Raw genomic sequence first — 12,457 nt, forward strand, 5'->3', positions numbered from 1 at the left:
TACTGAACAATGGGCAACACACGTACATAGACTGTATAAATACAGCACCTCTTGCTATCAATAAGCAGGAGGGACCCAAGACTTCAAGGCCGACACACAGACCAGAGACGCTGCAGTTCCGACATGACTTCGCTCCAGCTGACAGTGGTCTGACGATCCCTTGCGGGGTGTCCAGCTCAAATCCAGGATGAAGTCCCACACACCCACTATTTAGGTATGGGGGTTTGACTAAAGCCTAGCGGGATTCTTGGCTCTTAGGCTTAGGCTATATAGCACCTACTCACATGCTAGGTACACTTGGGTACATCTAGTCAGGCATCTTAGGAGTACGCACTTTATTTTATAAATGCATTCTATATTGATGTATAGGTTCATGACCGTTGCCAAATAGTAGAATAATACTATATATTCTTATTCACTGTACTGCTGGTTCTATTTGTTACATTTGTAACAGCACACTTGTTCTACATGAGAAGAACTACTGTACAATAAATTCATATTGTAAACACGTTAAACTGTTTCTTCTATGTATCTCTGAGAACAAAAACAAGCAAGCACGAGCGATTGGGTGAAAAGTAATATATTGTTTCCACGAGTCTGAGGTTGTTGTGTTCAAAGTTGCACAAACTAATCTCTCTGATAACAGGAGATTCTAGTGGCACTGCGAGCTAGCTAATGCGAACCATAGGCTAATATATGTGGCGGGGGTGTAAAGAGTCAGTCTGCCACCAGACCCACAGTATACGTTACCCATAATCAATGTAGGTCCTGCATGACAGGGTACTTGTTTGGACTACACTACAATACAGAGCCAGCTTCCTACAGATAGTGCAACTAGGTTGATCACTTGCCTTCAATTATATCTGCAGTTTATTGCGCTTAATTAATGCCCTTTCAGGCATAAACCAGATCTACTGGCAGTGCCAATGCTTGCTCATTAAAGAAGAATCATTTACCTGATTTGACATCAGGGCTCAAACCCCGGGCCACTTTCTGAATTTTGCGCACTGGCTTTGCAGTTCTCTTCTCTCTGTTTCTTTCACTGGGATTCTCTTTTGTTTTAGCAGAATCTAAATAAATACATAGAGAAATTCAAAAGGAAACAGTGACACAAATATTTGAAACACATCAAAGTATCAACATGGGAAATCTTACTAAAAGAGGCTCAGAAGGTAGGACGAAAAACACGTTTATTTAGACAATAGTGCATCAAACATTCTAAAAACACATTAGACAGTTAAAATCAATAAATGAGACCCATCTTAACTACTCAACACCCCCTTCCCACAACAATTAGTCATTTAAAAAAAACATTTAACAGAACATGAAAACCAAGCAATTCCAACTGCCACATCTTAGTAACGCATTTCTGATAACAGCTCTACAGCTTTCCTCCTATGGACAGTATCATATTAAAAAAAACAAGAGTCTTAAAAACTTAATTTGATTTGCGCGATAAAACACACTGTCCATTAGTATGTGCATTAAGGAGAATTTCGCATTCAGGGGCAAGAGCAGAGACCACTGTTATACTGGACCCTGGCCCAATATGGGCTGGAGAAGTGAATTGGACTATATCCCACCTTGACCCTTAGTATTTCATTTTGCAACCCTGGATCTGGTAACCGTAACAGGTAGGGAAAAACAGTGTCCTGGCCCAAAAGTGGAGATTGAAAAACTAATGGATGGTTTCTTGCTCGGGTAGAATAGGTCATAAGATTCAGACACCAAAACTGCAGACTCTTTCAATGCATGCTTGCCAGAAAAGGGGGACCAGAATGGTATTGTACTACTGTCTGCATGGAGGTTCTTAAGAAGAGTTAATCGAATAGTTTTCTTACCTGTCGGTGTAGTTTTGCAGCTTGAAGATCTTTCTGGATTCACTATGCTGTGCATTATTCCGTGGTCTTGTGGCTGGGTCCGGATTCGTAGTCTTTTCTTTGTTTTTGTTTTTTTTTCGTAGCCAGGTGGGCGTCGGCGTCACACCTCCTTGGGTGCATTTCCGGTGATGTCGGCATGCTTCCTGCGGAAGCTCCCATTCTTGGGCGCCATCTTCGGGTTCTTTTTTTCCGTGTTTCTTTCGTTTCCGAAGTAATGGCAATGTTCTATTTAGGTGATATTTTACCGCTTTGTACTTTTAAAAAGTCCCTTATTTTTTTTTTTTTTAACCACCTCTTCTCTCTCCAGCCTCATCTTTCTGGCGGAGGCGGGTGGGTTCGCTAGTGAATCCAGAAAGATCTTCAAGCTGCAAAACTACACCGACAGGTAAGAAAATTATTCGTTTTGCAGCGTGAATCTTTCTGGATTCACTATGCTGTGCATAGATTTTGTAGCGGTTTCTCATTTCTGTGGCGGCTGGGTGGAAGATGAGCATTGGTTATTGAATATGTGATGGAGCACCTTTTGTCCGACTTGTGCTTCCTTGTTCATCTGTATATCCACACAGTAGTGCTTCGTGAACGTGTGCACCGAAGCCCATGTTGCCGCCAGGCATATGTCTTGTATGGGTGTGTTAGCCAGGAAGGCTATTGTAGCACCCTTTTTCCTAGTGGAGTGGGCACGTGTCCCCTCTGCTAGCTCTTGTCCTGCACGTTTGTGGCAGAGTTGAATTGTTTGTGCGATCCATCGTGCAATAGTCTCTTTGGTTACTGCCTTGCCCATGAAACTGTTGGCGAATGACACAAAGAACTGTTTTGTTTTCCTGTGTCCCTTCGTCCTCTCAATGTAGTGCATGACTGCCCTTCTGGCGTCCAGGGTGTGCAGGGCTCGCTCTGCGCTAGTGGTTGGTTTTTGGAAAAAACTCGGCATCTGTATAGACTGGTTCATGTGGAATTTGGACACCACCTTCGGCATGAAGTGTGGGTCAGTCCTCATCACAACCCTATCATTGTGTATTTGTATGTAGGGTTCTCGTAGCGTCAGCGCCTGAAGCTCGCTTACTCTGCGTAAGTACGTTATTGCAACCAGGAAAGCTGTTTTCATAGTTAGCATCTTTAGGGAGGCCTTGTGAAGTGGTTCAAAGGGCTCTTTCATGAGTTCCGTTAGGACTATGTTCAAGTTCCATGCAGGTGGCGGCACCCGCTTGGGTGGTGCGATCCTTTTCGCTCCTTCCAGGAATCTCTTCACCACCTGTGATGTGAAGAAACTCCTGCACGTTTCTCCCCTTGTGTAGGCGACTATCGCTGCCAAGTGAACTCTTAACGAGGATGAGCTAAGGTTCTTCTCCAGCAAGTGTGTCAGGTACTTTAGCACTGTGGAGTCCTTCTTCATTTTATTGTGAAGTCCTTCTTTTCTGCACCATATTGTGAATCTTTTCCATTTCGCAACATAGCACTTCCGAGTGCTGGGCCTTCGTGCCTCCCGAAGGACCCACAGGGTGCTTTCTGGCAATCTCAAATGTGCGAACTCTATGTCCTCAGGAGCCATGCTACTAGGCTCATGCTCTCTGGCTCTGGGTGTAGCACCTCTCCGTTCTGCATGGAGAGTAGGTCTTTCCTCCTGCCGAATCTGTGGGCTGCACACTGTGTCATCTCCATGATCTGCGAGTACCATGTCTGTCTGGCCCACTGTGGCGCGACCAGTATCAGGATCATGTTGCTCGCTCTGCACTTGTTCAGCACTCTGTGCATCAGTGGTATTGGGGGAAAAGCGTAAGCAAATGTCCTTGACCAGTCTATCCATAGGGCATTCCCCAGGGACCCCTCCTCGGGCTGTCTGGATGCGAAGTTTAGGCATTTTGCATTCCGGCGTGTGGCAAACAGGTCCACTGATGCCGTTCGCCATCTGTCGAACAGCCACCTTGTCTCTTGAGCATTGAGCTCCCACTCGTGGGATGCCGATGTCTGTCTGCTAAGCCAGTCTGCCTGTATGTTGTCCTTCCCTGGTAGGTGTATGGCTAGCAGGTCTATCTTGAGAGGGATGGCCCATCTCCATATCTCCTGCGCCAGCGTTGAAAGTGTGGCTGACTGTGTGCCATACTGCTTGTTGATGTATAACATCGCGGGGGTGTTGTCTGTTTGTAGCAACACCTTGTGCTTGTACAGTCTTGTTTGGAAAGCTTTCAGTGCCAGGAAGATTGTCTTCAATTCTAGGTAATTGATGTGCTTTGTCGCAGACATGAGTCCCTTGCTCACTGCTCCATCAGGATTCAAGCAAGCCGGGCCGACGATGCCTGAAATGGCAGAAACCGGTCCCCGGAAGCTTGTCTCCTTTCTGGTGAAGAATTGGCTTGGTAGTTTGGTCTGCCCTGTTCCCATGATGCACTGGGCCAGGGACAGACTAATTTGCATATAGCCAGGTTCTGAGCTGGGATGGGGCAGTGAGCTAAATAACGGTGATGGATCAAGCCCTGATCTTTGGACTGGGTAAGAGTGGTCTGCTTAATTCAGACACTCTGTTCATCACCACCCCCTTTTCTGAATCATTTTGTCCACCATAAGCGTGGAAGGGTATACTCAGACATGAGTCCATTGCTCACTGCTCCATCAGGATTCAAGCAAGCCGGGCCGACGATGCCTGAAATGGCAGAAACCGGTCCCCGGAAGCTTGTCTCCTTTCTGGTGAAGAATTGGCTTGGTAGTTTGGTCTGCCCTGTTCCCATGATGCACTGGGCCAGGGACAGACTAATTTGCATATAGCCAGGTTCTGAGCTGGGATGGGGCAGTGAGCTAAATAACGGTGATGGATCAAGCCCTGATCTTTGGACTGGGTAAGAGTGGTCTGCTTAATTCAGACACTCTGTTCATCACCACCCCCTTTTCTGAATCATTTTGTCCACCATAAGCGTGGAAGGGTATACTCAGACATGAGTCCCTTGCTCACTGCTCCATCAGGATTCAAGCAAGCCGGGCCGACGATGCCTGAAATGGCAGAAACCGGTCCCCGGAAGCTTGTCTCCTTTCTGGTGAAGAATTGGCTTGGTAGTTTGGTCTGCCCTGTTCCCATGATGCACTGGGCCAGGGACAGACTAATTTGCATATAGCCAGGTTCTGAACTGGGATGGGGCAGTGAGCTAAATAACGGTGATGGATCAAGCCCTGATCTTTGGACTGGGTAAGAGTGGTCTGCTTAATTCAGACACTCTGTTCATCACCACCCCCTTTTCTGAATCTTGTCGCCTCTGCTGGCGTCCACAGTCCCCTCACCTTGAGCTCCTCCATGTGAGCGCCCCATCCCTTCAGGGATGCGTCTGTGGTGATGGTCACTGTTGGCGTTGGGGGCGTTAGAGGCTTTCCCCTTGTTATGTTCTCCATGGTCCCCAATGCCATCTCCTTCTGCAATGCGTGCGTCACAACCACTAGATCCTCCCAACTGCCTGTAGCTTGTGACCAATGCTCCTGTAGCCATTCTTGAATGGGTCTCATGTGGAGACGTACATTTGGTACCAGGTGGATGCATGATGCCATCATCCCCATGATCTTGCTCGCAGTCCTCACTGTCCGAGCTTGTCCCTTCCGGTAGAGGCGAGTTTCCTTCACCAGCGCCCTCGCCCTCTTCTCGCTGGAGAACACCTTGCCCTGTAAGGTGTTGATCTGTGCCCCCAGGAAGATCTTCACTTGTTCCGGCTCCATTGATGATTTTTTCCAATGGATGGAGAACTCCAGGCCTATGAGCGTGCTCGTCACTGTCTGTGCGTGCTGCTTGCATTTCTGGTATGAGTTTGCTTTCACCAGCCAGTCGTCCAGGTAGGGGTATACGTGTATTCCCTGCCTTCGTAGGTGCGCTGCGACTGCTGCGAGGCACTTTGTGAAGACCCTTGGTGCCGATTTCAGCCCGAAGGCTAGTGTCGTGAACTGGTAGTGGCTTTCCCCGATGGTGAACCTGAGCATATGCTTGTGCTTTCTGTTCATTGGGATGTGCAGGTAGGCGTCCTTGAGGTCTATTGTGACCATGAAGTCCCCGATCTGCAGTTGCGGGAGCACCTCTTGCAGGGAGGTCATTTTGAATGTTTGGGTTCTTATGAATTTGTTCAGGAACCTTAGGTCCAGAATGGGTCTCATTGTCTCGTCTACTTTTGGTACCAGGAAGTACGTTGAGTATATTCCTTTGTTTCTTTCCCTGAAGGGTACCCGTTCTATGGCCTGCTTCTGCAGGAGTTCTTTTGCTTCTTCCTGAAGGCGCTCTAGCTGTTTGCTTGCTAGTGGCTTTCTTTTTGGTTTTCTGCTTGTTGGCCTCCCCTCCAACTCTATGCAGTATCCGAATTGGATGATGTTGAAGATCCATTTGTCTGATGTGATTTCTCTCCATTCTTGGAGGTAAAATCTTGGTCTTCCTCCCACTGGTGTTATGTGGTCGTAGGTGTTTAGCTTGTCTTGACCCCTCTGTACGTGATGCCCCCTGGGATCTTTTCTGTGGGCGGGCACACAGAGTTTTTTGAAGTCACTTAGAGGCGGGCTGCTGTCCCCCTCTTCTATTCTGTCCACGTCCATTTCCTCTCCCTCGAAAGGACTGGCCTCTTTGTTGGTATTGCCAGGACTGCTTCTGCTGACCCTGCTGAGCCTGCAAGTCTGCCTGGTGCGTTTGTTGGAAAGTCTGGTGTGATGTACCTGGCTGGTTACCACCTCTCCCGCCAGGCCTCCGCGACGGGGTGCCCCTTTTGTTGCCTCTGAACTGCAATGCTCCCATGGACCTTGCTGTTTCGTTATCCTTTTTTAGTTGACTCAGCTTCTCATCAACTGTTGTTCCGAAAAGCGTATCGCCGTTGAACGGTGTGTTCAGGATGCTGTGTTGCACCTCGAGTTTGAAACCTGAAATCCTGAGCCAGGCGTGTCTTCTTTCAGTGACACCCATCATCATGAGCCTGCTGGAGGTGTCTGCTCCATCCAGGGCCGTCTTGAGGCAAGAATTTGCCGCGTTCTTCCCTTCTTCAACCAGTTTTTCGGCCTTCTGCCTGGCATCCTGGGGCAGGTCCTTCACCAACTGCCCCAGCTCCTCCATGATCTGGTACATGTGCCTGTTTATCAGGGCGTTGGAATTAGCCATGCGCCAGTGGGTCGCGGCATTCCGTTCGATCCTTCTGCCCACCAGATCCATCCTCTTGCTCTCCTTATCCGGTGGTGGTCCAGAAGTAGTGGGCACGTTAGCCCTCTTTCTTCCTGTGGCCGTGATAATGGAGTCCGCGGAGACCGTGCCCTGAATGTAGGGTGGGTCCTTAGAGGAATGTTTGTATTTCTTTTCTGTTCTGGGAGTTACAGCCTTGCATGTTGCGGGTTCCCTGAATGCCTCCGTCCCCTGAGCCAAGACGCTGTCGAGCATTGGTAGGTACTGGCTCCTTGTTTGTGTGGGGAGCAATGTCTCTAGAAGGAAGTCTGCTTTCTGCTTCTCTTCGTCGAGCTTGAGTTTGAAAGCTGCTGCGGCAGACTTTATCACCGAGTTGTAGGCCCCGATGTCGTCCGGCGGCGAGGGCCTCGAGGGATATGTGTCGACCGCCTCTTCTGGGCTGCCGGTGTCGACATCTAGGTAATCCACCTCCTGTAAGTCCGAGGGGGCCGACTCGGCGTCCGTCCTGCTGTCCTCTTTCTCCCCATAGTTGTAACTATAGTAGGGACTGTCGTCCTCTTCCTGGTCGTCGACCACCTCGACGTCCGGATCTTGTTCCTCGGCGACCTCGTCTTCCTCCTCGACCACCTCCACCACTGGTGGCTTGGTCTTGTGTGGAATCGTGAAGGTTTTCATCTTTGCGTCGAATTCTTTCTTCCGCTGCAAGATGTTTTCCATTTCGGCCTCGAGGCGCCTTCTCTTTTTCTCCATCTCGGCTGCGTCGGATGGTTCGGCCGCTCTTTTCGGCGGTTGGCTCGCCGCCGTGCTTTTCGGTGCCGGAGGCTTCGACGTCGAACCGGGTTTCGGGTCTCTGGTCGGCGTCGGTGCTTTAGGGTCCTTCTCCCTCGGCGTCGATCGATCCTTTTCGTGGACGATTTTCGACGACTTTTGCTGTTCAACAGCTCTCGGCGCCGGGGACTCCTTCTCAGAGGGTCCGCTGGACCTGTGAGTAGTCGCGGGCGCCAGGTGTTTTGGCGCCGCCGCTTTCGGGGCCTTGCCCTCGTTTTTTCGAGACTCAGAGTCTCTCGGGTTCTTGGGGGCCGGAGAGTCTCCTACTTTATCAGAAGTCTTGGTGTAATCGGTCTCTACGACCGTGTAGCTGTCGTCTTCGGCGGCATCGTTGTCCTCTTCCTCGGAGGACATCCCCAGCTCGTGGAGGGATGGAGTCGGGGCCTTCCCCTGCAGGGTGGCGTGGCCTACCCTCTGTCTCTCTCTCACACGAAGGGTCTTCGGGGTGAAGGCGGAGCAGGCGTTGCAGTCCTCGCTTCCGTGATTTACCAGTAGGCAAAGGTTGCAAACCGGGTGCTGGTCCTTCTGCGCGTACTTGTGGTGGCAGTTACAGCAGAACTTGAACGGCGTGTTGTCCCTCATCGAGCGCTCAGGGCCTCCCTGGTCGCGTGTTCGTCGACGTTCGTCGAAGATCTCGATGAATTCTCCTTTGCTGGTTCTAGGTCGATGAAGTCTCCTGGAGTCTTCAGATGATTTTTCTTTCCAATTTCTGTATTTTCCTTCTTCTTTCTCCAAAAATATCTGGAGCCCAAACGGGAACGATCCAGACCCAACCGCGGAAAAAAAGAATCTGAAGATGGTGCCCAAGAGTGGGAGCTTCCGCAGGAAGCATGCCGACGTCACCGGAAATGCACCCAAGGAGGTGTGACGCCGACGCCCACCTGGGCTACGAAAAAAAAAAAAAGAAACAAAGAAAAGACTACAAATCCGGACCCAACCACAAGACCGCGGAATAATGCACAACATAGCTGCAAAACTAGTTCTTACCTCCTTTGCCCACCGTCTGTCACTACCTCGGATCTCTTTACAACACAATTTGGAGACTTTAGACACCTCATCATCTTCAGAGAGTGTATTAAAATATCTTAGGGCCCAGAGTAAAGGCCAACAGGTTCCAGGAAGCCAGATTGCACACTCTCCTTATGGCCTGAACCATGGTGCATTGGGGGAGTGATAAAAGCCTTCTAAGACCTGCCGCTTCTAATCGATCCCATTCATAGGCAGGATCAAGGGGAAACAACCTTTCCTCCATACAAACCTAACAGAGGTATCTTCCCTTCATAAGCCCTTAACAGTGGAATATGGTAAAGCTCCCCAAATCTACTATTAAATCTTGATAGGCAGCTGCCCTGCAATAGGACCTTCTGCTTAATGCCAGCCCAATGTGTGCCGCAGTTCAGGTTACTCCTAAAGGTCAACCCCAAATATTTATATTGATCGACTTGCTCCACCTCCAGTGTGTCTAAATGCCAGCTAAAATCTTGGTCTTTTCCAAATTAAAGTGAAGTTGTTTCTGCTTACTATAGATTGCTAGGGCATTTAGTTTCCTCTGCAGACCAATCGGGATATAATCCAGTAATAGCAGATCATCTGCAAAAAGTAGACAATCAATATGCAGTTTCCCTGGGGGAGGAGAGGAATAGTTGATGTTTGATTTTATCCTGTGGCGGCATGAGCCATCTACGTAATGGCGGCCTTTTCATTATGGCTTAAATGGTTTCTTGCAAAAACTAATAAAATCTGTTAAAAAAAATCAATATGCAGTTTCCCGAATTTAGGGGAGAAAGACTTGGATTGCGAAATAAAGGTAGGGAAAACTGCTAAAAGTAGACTAAAAAGCTGAGGGGCTAAGACACACCCCTGCCGAAGGCCATTCATATTTACTTGTAATAATAGTACTGCATCGCAGGAACTTCAGTAAAGTCAAATACTTAAAAAGTTCCAGCTGAAAATAATCTGAATATCTTTGTGTGCGTGCTGCCATAGCAAAGCACCATTTAAACAAAAATGCATGAGGGAAAAACTTACCTATAAGAGGCAACATTTTCCACTACTTCATTAAAATGTTACCCATTTGTTTAAAAGCACCACTATATTACCCATTTTTCAATCTCCAAACTAAGGCCTTTAATAGGCTGAGTACACCGAGTGGCAAATTAAGACCCTGCACCTTTAGAAACTCCGAAGCCATACACCAATCCCACCATCCACTGCAGGCTCTGTGAGGTAGTTTATTTTGAAGGAGGCCAAAAAGCATCTGAACGCTATATAAAACTTCATAAATAAATAAAATAAATATAGTGTACTACAATGAGGTACACTGTGGAAAATGTCCAGTTAACTGTAGTGTATAGGGGCTTGCTTTAACAAACTCAATGTGCCCTCTTTGTGATAGTGTGGTTTAGCAGCTTTAGGCTCATCAGAGGGGAGTGTTAGGAATTTGTTGCACACAGAGTCAATAAATGAGAGACACCCAATAAGGAAATCAGACAGCAATTTAGAAAAATAACAGATTTTCATAATAATTTAGACACAAAGATCTAAGAGATCAGGTAAGTACTTTTCGAGTTAGGATTTTCATAGACACACAGAATACGGCTGAGAGATCTGAGACATGAGCCTTGAACGTGGTAATATTATACTATGAGAGAAACATACACAGCATAGGGGTACTTGCAATCGAGTTACAGGGTTGTTCCTCTGAACGTGGACTTTAAGGTAAGTAGAGGCCAAGGTCCTTAGAACCACCACCGGTTTTGGTTTACTTGCTCTGGTGTGTCCAGGTGCAGAGGATTTATTGTATTTACATAGCGCTTACTACCCCCAACGAGGTGTTAAAGCGCTTTTTGGCGAGTAGCGTGCCACTCAGACACCCAAAGAAGATAAGTGGTGAATTAGTAAAGGGAGATATGAAATTAATTTCAGCGGTGGACATGTGAGTTTGTTACTTGATTTGAAGAAGGATAGTGGAGGGATAGAAGAGGGAAGGGTCTAGAGAGTGTTTTTAGAGATCTTAGCAGTAGGAGGTGGTTTGGAAAGAATAAGACGAGGCAGGGGAGTCAGAAGGAAGAGCTTAGAAAGGCTTGTTTGCGAGATCTGAATAGTAAAGAAAAATAGTAAAAAAAAATAAAAAAAGAATAAAGGAGGTTTGAGATGACACACGGAGGTGTACAGCAGGCAAGAGTCTAGAAAGGCTTTTTCTGGGGATCGTAGTAGAATGGGGTTTAAGATGAGTCAGAGAGTGGAGGTAGAGGATATATATATATATATATATATATATATATATATAGAGAGAGAGAGAGATACAGGGTAGTGCAGTGGAGATGCTGAATTAGAAGTAAAGTAATAAATATAATGACACATACATACATGAAAGGTATATATGTATAAGGAAGTTAATATCACATAAAGAACACCTCTTTTTCTAAATAAAGAGACTGAATCGGCACTCCATGGTTTTCCACTCTGGTATAGTTTAATAGAGTATTGCTATCATCTACGCGTTTAAGCTGCTGCCTGCAGCCTTTTTCACGACGAGCCCCATTTTCTTTTGCATTAAAAAAGACATATACTCACACTACATTGCCAATCAAAGAGGACAGTTCGTGTTTAAAGGAGAGACACACAGCATTGGGCAAATAACTGTGCCATTTTAGAACATTCAATTTCGCACTAATTACACATTAACCTTTATCCATCAATGCATTACATCATCATTTTATATACCAGTAGACTGAATAGTTCCATATAAATAAGTGCATAAAATGAATAAAATGTCTCAAATGGAGAGTTCCTGTTGGTTAACCAAGAATACAACTAGCCAAAAACCACAATTATGCGATATTTCATTTTGCAAAAGTGTATATCTTTTTATAATCATTTCATTTGCTTAATCCCATTATTTAAAAAAATTGAAGAATTTGCTCATTTGCTAGTAATGCATATACTCTAAAAATATTAAAGTGCTTTTGTGCTTTTCGTTCTATAGCTGCCATTTCACACTTAGAATTTCTAAGTAGGCCGTACAGTACTTGTCTCAAGTGCTAGTGCCGATTTTATTTATAAAGTGCTAGTGCTTATTACATTTCTAAGTAACTTAAAGTGCTTTCTTCCATTAAAGTGCTAGTGCATGATAAAAGTGTTCTCATTAAAATCAAACTTGGCTCTCTTGAATGTGCAGACTCCTAATGCAGGTTTAATATAGGCATGTGAACAAATCCTCATCCACATTCAACTCCTTTGGTTCTTTGCTATCCAGTTCAAGGATATAGTATATTTCTAGCTTCCTTAATTCCTTTTCCCTATTTCCACATCTTCTCTTTCTAAGTACTTGTACAATGCAATTATATTGCATCAACGACGAATTAATTCGATGTTCCGTCTCAAAATGCCTAGTCACAGGGTAGCTCCGGTCTTTATTGATTATGGCTCTCCTATGCTGCAAGATCATCTTGTTTACTGGCAGTGTGGTACTGACCACATATACTCTATTGCAGGGACATTTTAAAATGTACACTACAAAGCTCGTTTTGCAAGTAAAAACGGTCTTAAAAATTAAAACATTCTACCCATGCTGGCAAGCTTTACACTTCAGACACTATTTAAAGCCTTCTTTCTGCTGGAGCCAAGT

At 46.3% G+C, this 12,457-nt stretch overlaps 1 protein-coding gene across 1 annotated transcript in view; it reads right to left on the minus strand.

Annotated features, from left to right (window-relative positions):
- The window catches only part of CEP350 (centrosomal protein 350), a 1,478,431-nt gene that overhangs the window by 1,282,967 nt on the left and 183,007 nt on the right, over window positions 1-12,457 (minus strand). The window contains exon 8 of the mRNA XM_078643560.1: window positions 957-1,070. Coding sequence (XP_078499686.1) covers window positions 957-1,070 — 114 coding nt within the window. The remainder of the gene's footprint in view (window positions 1-956; window positions 1,071-12,457) is intronic.

The sequence above is a fragment of the Lissotriton helveticus genome, chromosome 1_1 (assembly GCF_964261635.1).
Source record: "Lissotriton helveticus chromosome 1_1, aLisHel1.1, whole genome shotgun sequence".
In the NCBI taxonomy this organism is placed as follows: domain Eukaryota; kingdom Metazoa; phylum Chordata; class Amphibia; order Caudata; family Salamandridae; genus Lissotriton; species Lissotriton helveticus.